Source organism: Salmo salar, chromosome ssa13 (genome assembly GCF_905237065.1).
Source record: "Salmo salar chromosome ssa13, Ssal_v3.1, whole genome shotgun sequence".
Lineage (NCBI taxonomy): Eukaryota > Metazoa > Chordata > Actinopteri > Salmoniformes > Salmonidae > Salmo > Salmo salar.
This window is the reverse complement of record NC_059454.1, coordinates 19,346,571-19,363,636: the sequence shown is the minus strand read 5'-3', so window position 1 is coordinate 19,363,636 and position 17,066 is coordinate 19,346,571. Positions and strand designations below refer to the sequence as shown.

Genomic DNA, 17,066 nt, shown 5'->3' with positions numbered 1-17,066 from the left:
TGACCCCACTATATGCAGAGGGAAATCTTGTGTGTTATTATTACAACTGTGTACGTATTGCACAAGCAAACACCAAGGCGGCACTCAGCGAACTGTACAAGATCATTAGCCAGCAAGAATCCTTTCACCCGGAAGCAGTCTTTATTGTCGTGGGTGATTTTAACCAAGCATGTTTAAAACACATGATATATATCACCAAGATGTATCCTGCCCCACAAGAGGAAACGATGTGCTGGACCATGTATAAACAAACATCCACGATGCGTACAAAGCCTTCCCCCGCCTCCACATCAGCCAATCAGATCACGACCCTGTTCCTACTCCCCACCTACAAGCAGCAACTCAAAAGGGAGCCACCGACACAGAGAATAGTGAGGCACTGGACAGAGGAGGCAGACTCATTGCTGCAGGACTTTTTTGAGAATACTGATTGGAATATGTTAAAAGATTCATCCATCCAGGTCTCATCCATCAACATTGAGGAATATACATCATCAGTCACAGGCTTCATTAGAAAATGTGTTGTTGTACCCACAATAACAATCCGGACATACCACAACCAAAAACCCTGGATGAACGGAGATTTCCATACAATGCTGAGAGCCCGTACTTCAGCATTCAATGTCAGCAAACCCTGTTGACTCTTTGGCGCGCGACATATACAAGGCAAGCAGGTACAAGCTCCGCAAAGCCATTAGAGATGCAAAAAGACAATACAGACTCAAACTTGAATTGATGTTCGACAACTCAGACTCGCGACGCATGTGGCAAGGATTACAGCCTACCACAGACTACAAAGGAAAATCCAGTTGTGTGGTGCCCACCGAAGTCTCCCTTTCAGACAAGATTAAAACATTCTGTGCTCACTTCGAGGCAGACAATACCGAGCCATCTAGGAAGCCTCTTGCTGCTCTGGACGACCAGGTGCTTACGCTCTCAGAGGCTGACGTGAGGAAAACTCTCAAAAGAGTGAATACTCACAAAGCCGCTGGCCCGGTTGGCATCCCCGGTCACGTCCTCAGAGTGAGTGCTGGACCCACTCCAATTTGCCTACAGCTCCAACAGATCCACGGAAGATGCTATTTCCATCGCTATTCACACGGCGGTAACACATTAGGACAAGATGAACACCTATGTAAGAATGTTGTTCACTGACTACAGTTTAGCATTCAACACTATTGTTCCCTCCAAGCTCAACACCAAGCTCAGAGACTTGGGTCTAGACACCACCTTCTGCAAATGGATCCTGGATTTCCTGATGGGCAGACCACAGGCTGTGAGGATTTGGTAACACCACCTCCTCCTCCACACTGTCTTTTAACGCAGGACCCCCAAGTGGTGTGTCCTCAGCCCTCTGTTGTACTCCCTGTTCACTCACGACTGCGTGGCTTTGCATGACACCAACTCCATCATCAAGTTTGCTAATGACACCACGGATGTAGGCCTGATAACCAACAATATGAGTCAGCCTATAGGAAGGAGATAAGTGAACTGGCATTGTGGTGCCAGGACAACAACCTCTCCGTCAACGTCAGCAAAACAAAAGAGTTGATTGTTGACTTCAGGAAGAAGAGTAGGGAACATGCCCTGATCCACATCAACGGGACTGCCTTCGAGAGAGTTAGCAGTTTTAATTTCCTCGGCGCCCACATCACCGAGGACTTGACATGGACCAACAACACCACCACTCTTGTCAAGACAGCGCTGAAGAAATGTGGCATACTACTCCGGGTCATCTCCAAATACTACCGCGGCAACATCTAGAGCGTACTGACTGTTTGCATCATGACCTGGTATGGGAATTGCTCTGTCCACGACCACAAGGCTCTCCAGCGGGTGGTGAAGACGACCTAGTACATCACTTGGACCATGCTCCCACCAATCTAAGACATCTATTCAAAACAGTGCCAGCATGAGGCTCGGATTAATTCCTTCAATTTTCCGTTCTTCACCTCGGTATGAACAGGAACGATTCACACTACAAAAACAATTGGAAAACGAGACTGCCTTATGTTACAACAACTAAACTGTCCCATAGCGGTAGAGCGTACTCACCCCCTGGACATTGTGTGCTGAAGCTTGTACTTATTCTCATATGTTTCCTAATCACCAACAATTACCGTAGTTATTCTTCAATTTGCTAGCGCAATGAATAAATGGCAGAGAAAGCGACAAAGTCCATATTATGGCAAGAACAGCTCAAACGAGCAAAGAGAAACGACAGTCCATCATTACTTTAAGACATGAAGGTCAGTTAATGCTAGAGCTGGGCGGTATACCATATTTTACTATATACCGGTATTGATGCACGGACCGGTCTGGGTTTTTACTTCACCTTTTATAACGGTATTTGAATGTTTGGTTTGTTAAATGTGATACGCCGTGTGTAACGTCCATTTTTATAATTTACTCTCCTACTTGAGTCATCCCTCCCCGCTCTCTCTCTCTCACGCCGCTTTCCACACAGACCTAGTCCCACCCCCTGTCACTCAAGGAGCGCATTTGTTGTTGCTTGACCACCAGACACTTTCGTTCAGTCTGCATGGTCAATGCAGCACACGCAACAATGTTGATGACAACAACGTCGTTTCCAATTTGTATTAGTTTGTGTTTCTTACATCTGCAAACATCTAGTTTGTATTTTCTTAGCAAGCTAAGCTAAATTGTGTTAGCCACTAATGCTAATCACTAGATAGCTAACTAGCTAATAAAAGCTCAGAGTCAGAGCAAATTCTATTTCCATGATTCCAAAAGTTCACCCAAGTGTTTTGATCTAAATCACAAATGCAACATTTGGTCAAAAATAAGGCCTAGTATTTTTGCCCATATTGTGGCAGTGTGGAAATGATCTCAAATTATTGAAGGAAATGCAGAAATTAATGGAAATGCAGGAAATTATTTTAGGTTGAAGTTGAATTGAACAGCATAAAACAATCCCAATGGAGAAAGGGTTAGGGTTGCCACCCTAGGGTCACGCACTACTCATAAAGCAAATTTAGAACTTTTATTTATCAAAAACATAAAATACCGTCATACCGTAAAAAATCAGAAAAATACCATGATATTATATTTTGGCCATATCACCCAGCCCTAGTCAATGCGGAACATTTCAAGAACTTGAACTCTTCTTCAAGTGCAGTCGCAAAAACAATCAAGCTCTATAATGGAAACAGGCTCTCATGAGGACCGCCACAGGAGGATAAGTTCATTAGAGTTAACTGCACCTCAGATTGCAGCCCAAATAAATGCTTCATACAGTTCAAGTAACAGACACATCTCAACAACAATTGTTCAGAGGAGACTGCGTGAATCAGGCCTTCATGGTCGAATTGCTGCAAAGAAACCACTACTAAAGGACACCAATAAGAAGAAGAGACTTGCTCGGTTCAAGAAACACGAGCAATGAACATTAGACTGGTGGAAATCTGTCCTATTGTCTGATGAGTCCAAATTTGAGATTTTTGGTTCCGACCGCTGTGTCTTTGTGAGACGCAGAGTAGGTGAACGGATGATCTCTGCATATGTGGTTCCCACCGTGAAGCATGGAGGAGGAGGTGTGATGGTGTGGGGGGCTTTGCTGGTGACACTGTTGGTGATTTATTTAGAATTCAAGGTACACTTAACCAGCATGGCTACCAAAGCATTCTGCAGCGATATGCCGTCCCATCTGGTTTGCGTTTAGTGGGACTATCATTTGTTTTTCAACAGGACAATGACCCAACACACCTCCAGGCTGTGTAAGGGCTATTTGACCAAGAAGGAGGGTGATGGAGTGCTGCATCAGATGACCTGGCCTCCACAATCACCTGACCTCAACCCAATTGAGATGGTTTGGGATGAGTTGGACTGCAGAGTGAAGGAAAAGCAGTCAACAGGTGCTCAGCATATGTGGGAACTCTGTCAAGACTGTTGGAAAAGCATTCCTCATGAAGCTGGTTGAGAGAATGCCAAGAGTGTGCAAAGCTGTCATCAAGGCAAAGGGTGGCTGCTTTGAAGAATCTAAAATGTTGTTAACACTTTTTTGGTTACTACATGATTCCATATGTGTTATTTCATAGTTTTGATGTCTTCACTATTATTCTACAATGTAGACAATAGTAAAAATAAAGAAAAACCTTGAATGAGTAGGTGTGTCCAAACTTTTGACTAGTACTGTATGTGTGTAGTTTGTCTCGGCTTGGAACAGGCTTAGGCGGCCCTCGTTCAAACCAGTCCGTGTGCCCGTTTCCACCTACTGTGTGCAAACTCCCTGGAAGGACATGTAGTATTCTTGAGGAAGCTTGGAGTTACCAATGGCAACTTTCCTTTCCCGGATGCCGGTACCTGGACTGAGGAGAAGGAGGTGGAGAGAGACTTGGGGCTGTGGTCGGAACAGGTGGAACTAGCATCCCAACAGTGAGATTGTGAGACCGCTGGTTACATACAGGGCCCAGGTTCGGATGATGACTTAGTGTCTCTGGACGTTTCCGGGGGTTTCTCGGGTGACGAAGAGGACTTCGTTCCGTGACAGCCACCTCCTCATGCTACGGGAGTAGCGGGGGAAACCCTAGTATCCAACACGTCGTTCATAGAACTGGGCCGCAGGGCTGCTATTCGTTTGGAGGTGAAGTGGCCGTATTCACCCCCACGGCAGAAGTCATCAAGGTTCGGTGGATGGCAAGCTAGCTGGCTACTTAGCCCCGTAGGCTAACATGGCCGTGGCTAATGTGAATCCTACCTTCCGGAAGGCCGACAGGCAGAGATCTGCCAGCTAAGTGGGCTTCCCCAGGGGCCGGCCCAGCACCAGGTCTGACCGGCCTGGTTCCCAGGCGCAACGCCGGTCTGCCTGGGACAAGTGCCACCCAACATCCAGGGGATGGTCCTAAGACAGCCCCCGTGCACCTATCTCAGGGATGGGGAATGGCATGAGTTTGGGTCCTCCCTTGCCAAAAGCCCCAAATACCCATGGTGATAACAGTACCTTCAAGTGGCATGTCTAATTGGGGTACGTCACGGATGGCCGAAGCCATGGACCAGGCTTCAGGCAAACGTTTGCACCTAAACACATTGTTTCAACCCCGTTGTTTTCAGGTTTCAAGTGAGTTGTGTATTCCACGTTTGAGCTCAATAAAATATGTCCCTCCACAGTCAGACACAAAGTTGTCAAGAGTGGTGGAGATAAAATAAAAATAACCTATTTCTTCAAATCCACGAGGGGGCGTCATTGCCCCCTCTGATGGCACTTTACTGGAGACTCGCTGCCTGCTCCAACCAATGGCACGCATGCGGAAAGGGACGGGGTTTACTCCCCATTCCAGACCCAATATCTTCAAGCCATCAGACTGCTGAATACTTAAACTGGACTGACCACCTGCTCTGATTTCCGCACCTTAACACACATGCACTCACTCACGCACACACCCACACAGCCATACCCACACCCACACAGACACCCACACATCCACACATATACAGTACATTCATGCTACACACACACATCACAACTGCTGCTACCGTACTCTTATTATGATTGCTAAATGCTGCACAATTTAAACACCTTTACCCCCAATCTCCCCATCCGCAAAATGTGGAAATATTGGGCTAGAAATTGTGCATTCCTGTATTATACTTTTGCTAAAATGTTTATTCTATTCTACTGAGTCATTTACTTTATGTTCCTGTTCTTTTATTTAATTATTTTTTATTGTTGTTGCATTGTCGATAAGGAACCTGCAAGTAAGCATTTCATTGGACAGTGTATACCACATGTATCCTGTACATTCAACTGATAAAACTTGAAACGTGAAACACGCACACTGCATTCAGAGACAAGTGGGGAATAAACAGCATGATGAAACCCTACACTCTGCCTGTCAGCTGCAAGTAAGGAGTGGCCCAGAACTCAAACACACACACACACACACGCCCGCTGCCCAGTCTTACTGTAGGCAAACACTTCGCTCTCACACAAACCTCATGATTCCTGTTTGTTTTCTATGAAACACAAGCAAACGTGGAAATGACACAGCCAGTAACCCATGTAAATGACTGTGTTCACAGAATTGCTATATGGAAATTGCACCTAACAACAGATCTAGGATTAGATTATCCTACCACAATTCTAACCTTAACCATTAGGGGGAATGGATACATACATGACCCTGTGTCAGTGTTAATGGAAACTTCTAGGTACTCTGTCAAGGACAGCTGTAGTCAGAGAAGCAGGTGTGTCCCACTACAGTACACACTACTCACTGTTAAAGTAGCAGAGTCAAAACAAAGTCACTAAACTGGTTACTATAACGATTAGTAGCATTACTCTCTATGGCAACAGAGGTCACCACTGGGGATATAATCCCAGGAGAAGGTTCTGCAATACCGTGGTTGTGTTGAGTAAATTGCTGTTGGCCTAATACCCTGGTGCTATTGAGTAAATAGGGTTGATAACCTGGTGCTATTGAGTAAATAGGCCTAATACCCTGGTGCTATTGAGTAAATAGGCCTAATAACCTGGTGCTATTGAGTAAATAGGCCTAATACCCTGGTGCTATTGAGTAAATAGGCCTAATACCCTGGTGCTATTGAGTAAATAGGCCTAATACCCTGGTGCTATTGAGTAAATAGGCCTAATAACCTGGTGCTATTGAGTAAATAGGCCTAATAACCTGGTGCTATTGAGTAAATAGGCCTAATACCCTGGTGCTATTGAGTAAATAGGCCTAATAACCTGGTGCTATTGAGTAAATAGGCCTAATACCCTGGTGCTATTGAGTAAATAGGCCTAATACCCTGGTGCTATTGAGTAAATAGGCCTAATACCCTGGTGCTATTGAGTAAATAGGCCTAATACCCTGGTGCTATTGAGTAAATAGGCCTAATACCCTGGTGCTATTGAGTAAATAGGCCTAATACCCTGGTGCTATTGAGAAAATAGGCCTAATACCCTGGTGCTATTGAGTAAATAGGCCTAATACCCTGGTGCTATTGAGTAAATAGGCCTAATAACCTGGTGCTATTGAGTAAATAGGCCTAATACCCTGGTGCTATTGAGTAAATAGGCCTAATACCCTGGTGCTATTGAGTAAATAGGCCTAATAACCTGGTGCTATTGAGTAAATAGGCCTAATACCCTGGTGCTATTGAGTAAATAGGCCTAATACCCTGGTGCTATTGAGAAAATAGGCCTAATACCCTGGTGCTATTGAGTAAATAGGCCTAATACCCTGGTGCTATTGAGTAAATAGGCCTAATACCCTGGTGCTATTGAGTAAATAGGCCTAATACCCTGGTGCTATTGAGTAAATAGGCCTAATACCCTGGTGCTATTGAGTAAATAGGCCTAATACCCTGGTGCTATTGAGTAAATAGGCCTAATACCCTGGTGCTATTGAGTAAATAGGCCTAATACCCTGGTGCTATTGAGTAAATTGGCCTAATACCCTGGTGCTATTGAGTAAATAGGCCTAATACCCTGGTGCTATTGAGTAAATAGGCCTAATACCCTGGTGCTATTGAGTAAATAGGCCTAATACCCTGGTGCTATTGAGAAAATAGGCCTAATACCCTGGTGCTATTGAGTAAATAGGCCTAATACCCTGGTGCTATTGAGTAAATTGGCCTAATACCCTGGTGCTATTGAGTAAATAGGCCTAATACCCTGGTGCTATTGAGTAAATAGGGTTGATAACCTGGTGCTAATGAGTAAATAGCCCTAATACTGTGGTGTGGCTTACTTTAGGTTTTCCACCAAACCCCACCATTGTTTTTCAATCTTGATCCTGGGGTCTCCTAGGGGGTGCAGGCTTTTGTTCCAGGCCAACAGTAACACACCTGATTCAACTAATCAAGGACTTGCAATTAAAGTTGTTGATAAATTGAATGTGTTGTGTTAGTACTGGAACATAAAGCACAGTCAGAACGCAAAAGGACTATATTTAGAGGTGACAAGATGGCACTACGTATAACGATAAAACTGATAAATGTGTACTACCCATTTGTCAGTTAATCCAATATGTCACTGTATGGTTATTTTAATCTCATTAGCTATACATTTATTAACTCTCAAGCTAATTTAATGAAGTCTTAATGACCTTGTGAAATGGGGGAGTCAAAACAACTTTTTCAGGAGATCACTTTCTAGAGGATGACAAAGGCCAGAATATTTGGTTAAGAACCCAATGTGAAGGCCGTACTCCTTCCTATTTGAGAAACGAGGACATGCTATTAGTTACATAAAATTCATAACATTCCTGTGCAGTACTGAGGACTTCACACCAGCTTTGGTCAGTAATTCAAGCAAAATATAATTCATGGCCTACTTTGCATGCCCCAAACCCATTGACAAAATGTTCTGTTAAAGGTAAACTCCACCCAAATACTATATTTTGGTATTTGTTTCATTAGTCCTTTGTTAGTGGGAGTTTGCCAAAAGGCAGTCCCAACATTTTTTCCTTGTCATCAATCAAGTTTTCAAGATATGTAACTTTCAAAATACAGAAATAATCCCTGTATAATGCATTCTGTATCATATGATGTTGCATGTTGCATCATATTATGCAAAATGCTTCATACGGGGATGATTTCTGTATTTTGAAAGTTATATATCTTGAAAAATGGATTGCTGACAATTAAAACATTTTAGGATTGTGTCAACAATGGACTAATGAAAAAAATACCAAAATATAGTTATAGTTTTTGAGTTTTCCTTATAAAATGATTATAAAACTTCAAAATTGGAAAGAAAGAGGGAAAAATAGCTTGTGGTCAATGCAAATATTTGAACATCATGCAAATATGTTCACTAAACTAAAAGCGTGGTATAGGCCTACAAACTATAGTAAATTGACAGGTCTGATTTGTTAGAAAGACTATAAAAAGTCTTTAACTTCATTAAACCATGTGTGCTCAATGAAATCATGACTGGGAAATCAGACTGGCTGGCTCACGTATTACATATGATATAATCTCTTATGGACAGACTACGTAAACGTTATTGAGCATCTGACCAAATTACGCAAGATTTTAGTTCAGGGTTAACCGAGATTACATGTGATATTACACTGTAGCTATCAGCAAAGGGTATGAACCAATGCTTTATATATATATATATATATATATAGATGACTAACAGGGGGGGCGTACCGTTGTAAAAAATATTTTGGAAGATATAGAAATGCATTTACTAATGTGGCTTCCGTCTGGCCACTCTACCATAAAGACCTGATTGGTGGAGTGCTGCAGAGATGGTTGTTCTTCTGGAAGGTTATCCCATCTCCACAGAGGAACTCTGGAGCTCTGTTAGAGTGACCATCAGGTTCTTGGTCACCTCCCTGACCAAGGCCCTTCTCCCCCGATTGCGCAGTTTGGCCGTGTGGCCAGCTCTAGGAAGAGTCTTGGTGGTTCCAAACTTCTTCCATTTAAGAATGATGGAGGCCTCTGTGTTATTTGGGACCTTCAATGCTGAAGACATTTTTTGGTACCCTTCCCCAGATCTGTGCCTTTACATAATCCTGTCTCGGAGCTCTACGGACAATTCCTTCGACTTCATGGCTTGGTTTTTGCTCTGACATGCACTGTCAACTGTGGGACCTTCTATAAACAGGTGTGTGCCTTTCCAAATCATGTCCAATCAATTGAATTTACCGGAAGTGGACTCCAATCAAGTTGTAGAAACATTTCAAGGATGATGAATGGAAACAGGATGCACCTGAGCTCAATTTCAAGTCTCATAGCAAAGGGTCTGAATACTTATGTAAATAAGGTATTTTATTTTTTGCCAAAAATATCAACAACTAAAAATGTTGCTTCGTCATTATGAGGTATTGTGTGTAGATTGATGATACAATTATCTTTGAATACATTTTAGAATAAGGCTGTAGCGTAACAAACTGTGGAAAAAGTCAAGGGGTCTGAATACTCTCAGAATGCACTGTACATGTAATGTAAATACTGTATAATTTCATTCCTATGGAGGACTACTTTTCTGAGGAGTGCCAATATGGCCGACCAGTGGCTTCAAAGCCTCGCCATGGCCAAAACAAAGTATCAGCAATCCAGGGTTTATATACATCATTGGTATGAACTAGGATAATGTAAGAACACCCTCTTGTGGTTTACAACAGGTAAAACGTCAATGAAAGGGGTGTGGACTCAAATCTTCAGTGTGTAATAGAATTTTGCTACACTGGCATTAACATCTACTAACCATGTGTATGTGACCAATAACATTTGATTTGATTTCTCTGCCATTCTGTTCTTCAGAGAACATTCACTGGAGTCAAGGAAGCAATTTTGCACTGTTGAACATTATAACACAATGCTGTGTTGGGCATTTCACAAATGTGATGTTTGTCGGTCAGGATATTGGATCTGTGTAACAGATAAGCATATCACTGCTGCAGATATTGGAGTGTAAATATTGATGCCATTTAAAAATGTTAATAGTTGTTCACGAACATTCCATTCTGTTCAGAAGCTGATATGTTGTCTCTGGTTGCAGTGACCACGAAATATCAACCATCTCATTATTGCATTTAACCTCCTCATTTAGGGTGTTACAATATCTACAAATTAAGTAAACAAAAATAATAATAGGTCATTTCCACAGTGTTTATGAGCTAATATTGTCGAAAACAATTAGCACATTCCAAAAGTTGAGAAGCATGCGCCATTATATTAAGGGTATTGTTTTAACTGTTTGTGCCTGGGTTATTTAGGGAAAACATGCGCAGTGAAGTCCACCTATAGAAAACGGTCACTAGCACTATTCGTTTAGTTATTAAAGGGTTATAAATGTCGGACCGCTGTCAAAAATCACCATTACACACGACGGCAAGGCATGAAGCCTTCATGATGAAGGCCCATAATGGCTTTCTGTATCTATATCGACAGACCATGCTTTGCTACAATGAAACGTCCTCGCTTCCATAACTGATACAGTGTACTGATGCTTTCTGAACTGACTGCACTCGCGTTTCCTTTGTAACCATGAGGTCAGAACGTAGGTTCACGTTCACCAAGGATGCAGATTGTCACGAAAATCTACTTTTAACAAAAACAGCTTGTATAGTTCACTTCTTGTCGCCACAGTCAATCCCCAAACCAAGTGAATTACCTGTTGGAATTAGACAGCGAAGAAGAATTCTCTCCACACTCCATCTTTGAGACCCTTCCTTCTCAGCACACGGTAGACATCGCTCTTCCCGTATTTGATAGTCAGCTGTGTACAGGGGGCTTAGACAGTTGCATTCTGGGTCTTGTTGTTTCATTGCCTAATGGCAAAAATAGATTTTCGTGAGCACAACCCCCCAAAAAGGACTCGTAGTCCCAAAGTGCCTCTCATGGCGTTCCGTCGATCTGTAACGCACCATGAGGACGTTCATATACGGTAACATTCAACAAACAGGGCCTTTCTCCAGCCAATATAGTGGCAGCGACTCAAATGTGTCAGGGCCACGTCTTACTGGATGAGGCTATTGAATTGTTTTAATATATAGTGACACTATGTCATGTGGTTCAAAGAATAAATCAACAAAATCTAAAGTCATGTAACTAGGCTATATGCTATTTATGATAATAAAATGTGAACGTTTAAAATCCATTGTATCAGCTCCAATAATTGTCAGTTCATATAGGCTACCAACCATTCACATGATGAACAGCATGTATTATATATGGCAACTGTCAAACTTAGTCAACAACATTTTTATTCATTATTTGAGGGATAATAATGCACAGGTAATACAACAATTTTGAAAAATTGTAACAGACCAGATTCAGAGGTCTGGTGCCTCCCTAGTTAGGATATAACTTCAGATATGAACAACTTCAACATAGAAAACAGGAAAAACATCATAGGTATTCTTCTCAACATAACCAATCATTTTGTATCCTCTCTATAATGGTCAATTTTCAAAACAAAGAGTCATCTGAAGCCGTTTGAGATTGTGAATGTTTGTAAGATAAAACATTAAAGGGGGAAATAGCATTTTGTGAAAAAAGGGAAGACACCTTAGCCTATGCCCAGGTACAAAAGTCAAACCACACACAGTCCAGACCACTAAAAAGCTCTGGAGACAACACTCCTAATTCAAGCCTATTTCATTGGATAGTAAGTGCACTAAAAACAAACACACACACACACACACGCACGCACACACACACACGCCGCCTTGTTCACCCTTAGATATCGACAAATGAACATTCTCCATATGTGTGTCAATGTGTCCTGAAGAGCTAAATTAAATGTGCATCGTCAAACACGTTAAACAGTGTATTTCAACACATACCATCACATTTGATGGACTTCCACTTCACCTTTTTTGTTTAAATTTTTTTCTTCTTTTTTTTGATTTGTCACTGAGAAAAGAAAATTCTTAAGCAAACAAACAAAGGGATAGGGTAGGTGAAATAAATTAGCCATTAAATGTGTAAATTACACTGGATATCAAGACATTAGCAAGCCAATATGACTGACAAAATATGGTGTATTGCTGTACTCTCTAATCATATTGTTGCAGTTGCTGCTGTATTCTACATTAGTTCAAACTGCGGGATATGTGTTTCCCACATCATCTAGGAAGACAGGTAGTAAAGGGTAAAATAAAGTATATCATAATATCCACAATGGTAAGCAGTGCTAAACTATTATATTGCAAACACCAAAGCTTGTCAGGTAAACAATAGCAGTCAATATGACGTAATCAATCAAACAATCAACAAGCAACTCATAATTGATACTGTGCTAAAACTTCACACCCAGCTACTAACTGTTCTTAACATCCTCTCATAATAAAGGGTTGGAATTAACGTGTAGCCTGTAGAATGTTTCTGCAAAGCCTTTGTGAGAATTCATGTTCTATAACTGAACTCCAGCCAAGGTGCTCATTCTCCCTATACACAAAAGCCAGTCACTAGACAAGAGCCAAGGGCCAAGGTCTGAAGAACTGTATTGAAAAGCGCAAGGTACCGTCAGTGCTTGTCTATCTAACCTCTGTTGTTCATCTATCAAATGTGAATATAACAATACGGGAGGTATTCAATCGTAATGCAATGTAAGGCATGTAGCCTACACTCAGTCCTTCGTGAAAGGGATAGTGAGAGATTTGTGCAATTAAGCTAGCTGATCCCATAGACTTCCAGTCATTAATGATCGCTACAGAAACTACCTTGAACTTCCTTCAAACTGGACGCAGAGACATGAAATGGTATCCATGAGTTCATCTGACTTAATTGCCCAAATCTCACACTATCCCTTTGAGAACTCCCATCATCCCAAAATAGACATTTATGGATTAAAGCAATGTAGGCTGACATTTAGAAAATCTAATTAAATTGCAATGGTGATATTGGGCTGAATCCTAACTTGAGGAACACAAAATGTCAGCACAAGGGTTAATATTATATTATGGTATGAGTTAAGTATCTGTATTTGGACATAATGCAAAGTACAATTTTAGGAGAAAACTGTGCTGGATGAACAAGCAGACGGATTAAATTGCACCATGTAACCATGAACTTTCTACAAACTCCCCTTGCTATCATATTAACTAGATAATATACACAAGTGATTATAAAATAGATCTGTCGCTTTGAGAGCAAGCTATTCTGCTCTATTGATATAAATATAAATTAAAGATTTTAGGGGTTTTATTTCAATCAAATTATTTCATTTGTTTTGTGTGAATTCAAGTATCTACTTTTAGTAATTATTATATAGATAAAATATTAAAATTCTCTGATTGCACATGCTAGTATTTTTCATAAATTAAAGACATTTAATTTAGACTTAATTCATTTTACGATAAAACAGTTCTGACTGGTAAAACAGCCTAAATGTTTTGCATCTCTGAGGATCATTTATGGCTTTGTTATGATTCTGAGTTAGACAGGTGGCCCTGTTATTTTCCTATTTGTCATCGAACTGGTTAGAATGCGGGTCACAGAGGACTAAAAGTACTTAATTCTGGACACCACTCGGTTTCTTTTTTAGTCCTGATTACAACCCCCCATATTGGGGGTTAAGGTTTGAGTAGGGTGAAACTGCCCCTTAGACACTGACCTATGGCCAGTTTTGTGTCTTTGCCTATAATGTTTAAGGTTAGAATTTAGGCAGGCTGGTTCCTAGATCTGTGTCTAAGGGCAGCCTCTTCCGGAGCATTAACGTTGGGGTAAAAGATTAGCAGTGCTCTTCAAGTGCAGAAAGACACAACAGGGGGAAGGGAGGGAAGGGTTAGGGTTAGTGCAAGACAAGTGTTTTTAGAAACTATATTTGAAGGGTTTCTTTTTCGTTTCAGAAAATATTATTTTCAAACTGACTTAAATTTTCTATAAAAAGACATATGCCGCTCCCTTTTCTGAATTATTTCATTCAAACAAGAGCAAGTAGATTTTTCCAGATCATCCTCAAGTCGGACTTCAAGCTCCAAAATGGTGACAACTCATTTGATTGTGCTGCAATGGTGCAACTCTGGTCAAATACGTTCCCACTGTTAGATTCAGCATTTAGTCCATAATTAGCAACAATAGCAGTGGAAACATATATTCAACAACATTTTTTCATCTTCAAACTTTGTGGATATGCCGTTTACATTGCTTGGTGTAGATACAGATTTTAGTTTAGAAATGTTTGCGTAAACATCCTCAATCATACTCTTGTGCCCCAAGGTATAATTACTGTCTCAAAAATTGGATATAATCTCATATCATATGTAGAACAAAAAATAAATCCCACATTTCAGTGTAAATGTTTGAAATGAACAAAATTACTATAAATACTTAAACAGCATAAGAACAGAAGAAAGAATTTGATTTATGCGTAACAGTGTGTACTCTGGGCCAAAAAACAACAAAGAAAGTGACAGAAACACATTACTATATTGCACTGAAGCAGACTGATGAAAAAAGCTCTCTACTTCGGCATTCAGCTGCCACAATCAAAAACAAACTCAAGACGCCGAAAGTGGAAAACAACAAAATGCAAATTTGACCTTCCTGCCTTGAAAAAACGATGGATGACGTCATTGCTTTGAGTATATAGATATATAGATATAGATATTGTATATATACACAGTACAGTATATCCATTGAAAAATCACTAGCAGTAAATTACCTCACCATGCTAATAGAATATCCTTTAAAAAATCTCTCAAGCACAACATGAATCTACAGACATGTATAGGGAATTATGCAAAATTCTATTGAAATATGACTTTTGTTTAGAAAATGCTATTTATATATTGAGTGGGATTTTAACTTTGATTACAATTAACCCCTGTTGTGAATAGCTTAACTGAAATTCTGCTTCGAAATGGAATGGAGAAAAAATGAACTGTTACATCAGCATATACCAGTAGACACATACACCGTATACAGTATAGGGTTAAAACACAAAGATCAGAGTGAAATCAAACGCATGAACTAATTGTTTTCACGTCTCTATGGTTATTTTTAGTTTGGTTCTCTGTCCCCCAGTCCTTGTGTCGTCCATAACGTCTTTGAGCTTACTGGCGTAATGTGGATGGCTAGTCAGAGAGATATAGCATCCTCTCTGGCTCCTGGGTTAGTGAAAGCAGAACTACTCTGAGGGAGGGGGCACCCTCTTGGTCTTTCCCTTCCGTGTGGCAGGGGGGTTGGGCTGTCTGTTTAATGTCGGGGTCTCCAGGTTCACCCTCTCTGTCGGGATCTGGGACTGGGCCTGGTGCTGGACTTGGGCCGTGTTCGGGGTGGCGGTTGAAGTTGGGTTCGCGGTGGAGGTGGAGGATGAGATTTGGGTGGAACTGAAAGGAGTCTTTGTTTGGACAGGGGTGGCCTGAGGGGGGTGCTCTTTGGGCTTGCGGCCTCTCTTCTTTCCTGTGGTGGCACCGTTCTTAACCTCCTTTTTCTCAAACTCTTTGTTTTCTGCCGGTTTGCTCTTGCTGCTGCTGGGCACCACATGGCTAGAGGCTCGGAACCAGTTCTGTACGAATGTATGATAATGTAACGTATGACAACGTAACGTATGACAACGTAACGTATGACAATGTAACGTATGATAATGTAACGTACGATAATGTAACGTACGATAATGTAACGTACGATAATGTAACGTATGATAATGTAACATACGATAATGTAACGTACGATAATGTAACGTACGATAATGTAACGTACGATAATGTAACGTACGATAATGTAACGTATGATAATGTAGCATATGATAATGTAACATATGATAATGTAACGTATGATAATGTAACGTATGATAATGTAACATATGATAATGTAACGTATGATCATTTAATGATAATAATGAGGGAAAACGTTCTGTTACTGCATGTGTGTATGACATACGCCTGTCTGTTTTAAAATGTGTTTCTAAATGAGTGAATGCGTCATCTGTGAGTGGGTCTGTTTCAATGTGTATATCAGACCTGTGAGGGTTTATGTATGTAAGTCTCACCTGTGAATGTGTCTTGCTGATGTGGTACTTGACACCACTTTCTGAGCTGAATTCCTTCTGACACAGTAAGCAGGTGTACTTCCCTGCGTCGCCCCCTGCCTGAAGCATACAGAAACACTCAGTCAGGAGTAGGTACAAGTTGTCCCTAAACCTAACCACTGACACAGAGTCAGATATTTGTTCATCCATTTAACTCAACCTGGTCGTGATGGTCCTACCTGGTTACAGTTGGCTAGATGAGCTTTGAGCCCGGACACACTGGAGTAAACAGCTTCACAGCTCTAGAAACAGAGAGGAACAATAACAACACATACCAATATAGTAAACTGTGTATAAAATCTTCACTTGCTCATTTTTAGAGCCTGTAGAGCTCAGAATTGAATGACAGCGCTGGAATGTGTAAAAGCAACTGGAAAATGTAAAAAACAGGATTTATCTGAAAGGTGTTTAATGGACAGAACATGTTGTCTAGAGGTTCTTACTCCGTTGGAGCAGCAGAGGAAACCCTTCTCCTTGACCTCGTTCTTCCAGCTCTCCAGCAGCTTGGGACTGAACTTGGGAAGGCCAGGCCGAGTGTAGTTCAACTGGGGGAGGAAGACAGACAGGGATAAGATGTTCAGTGTGTGTGTGTGTGTGTGTGTGTGTGTGT

The 17,066-nt window shown here is 41.2% G+C and overlaps 2 protein-coding genes across 4 annotated transcripts in view; both read right to left on the bottom strand.

The window, feature by feature from the left end:
* Positions 1-11,330, bottom strand: part of uckl1b (uridine-cytidine kinase 1-like 1b) — a 58,553-nt gene extending 47,223 nt beyond the window's left edge. Inside the window, exon 1 of the mRNA XM_014134724.2 lies at positions 11,093-11,330. Within this exon, the coding sequence (XP_013990199.1) occupies positions 11,093-11,136 (44 nt within the window). The 5' untranslated portion in view covers positions 11,137-11,330. The remainder of the gene's footprint in view (positions 1-11,092) is intronic.
* Positions 11,331-11,666: 336 nt separating this feature from the next.
* The window catches only part of LOC106566583 (zinc finger protein 512B), a 92,235-nt gene continuing 86,835 nt past the window's right edge, over positions 11,667-17,066 (bottom strand). For all 3 annotated transcript variants that reach the window (XM_014134719.2, XM_014134718.2, XM_045693021.1), the window contains 4 exons: positions 16,900-17,001; positions 16,636-16,698; positions 16,418-16,516; positions 11,667-15,934 (listed from right to left, as the gene is read on the bottom strand). In XM_014134719.2, coding sequence (XP_013990194.1) covers positions 15,554-15,934; positions 16,418-16,516; positions 16,636-16,698; positions 16,900-17,001 — 645 coding nt within the window. In that variant the 3' untranslated portion in view covers positions 11,667-15,553. The remainder of the gene's footprint in view (positions 15,935-16,417; positions 16,517-16,635; positions 16,699-16,899; positions 17,002-17,066) is intronic.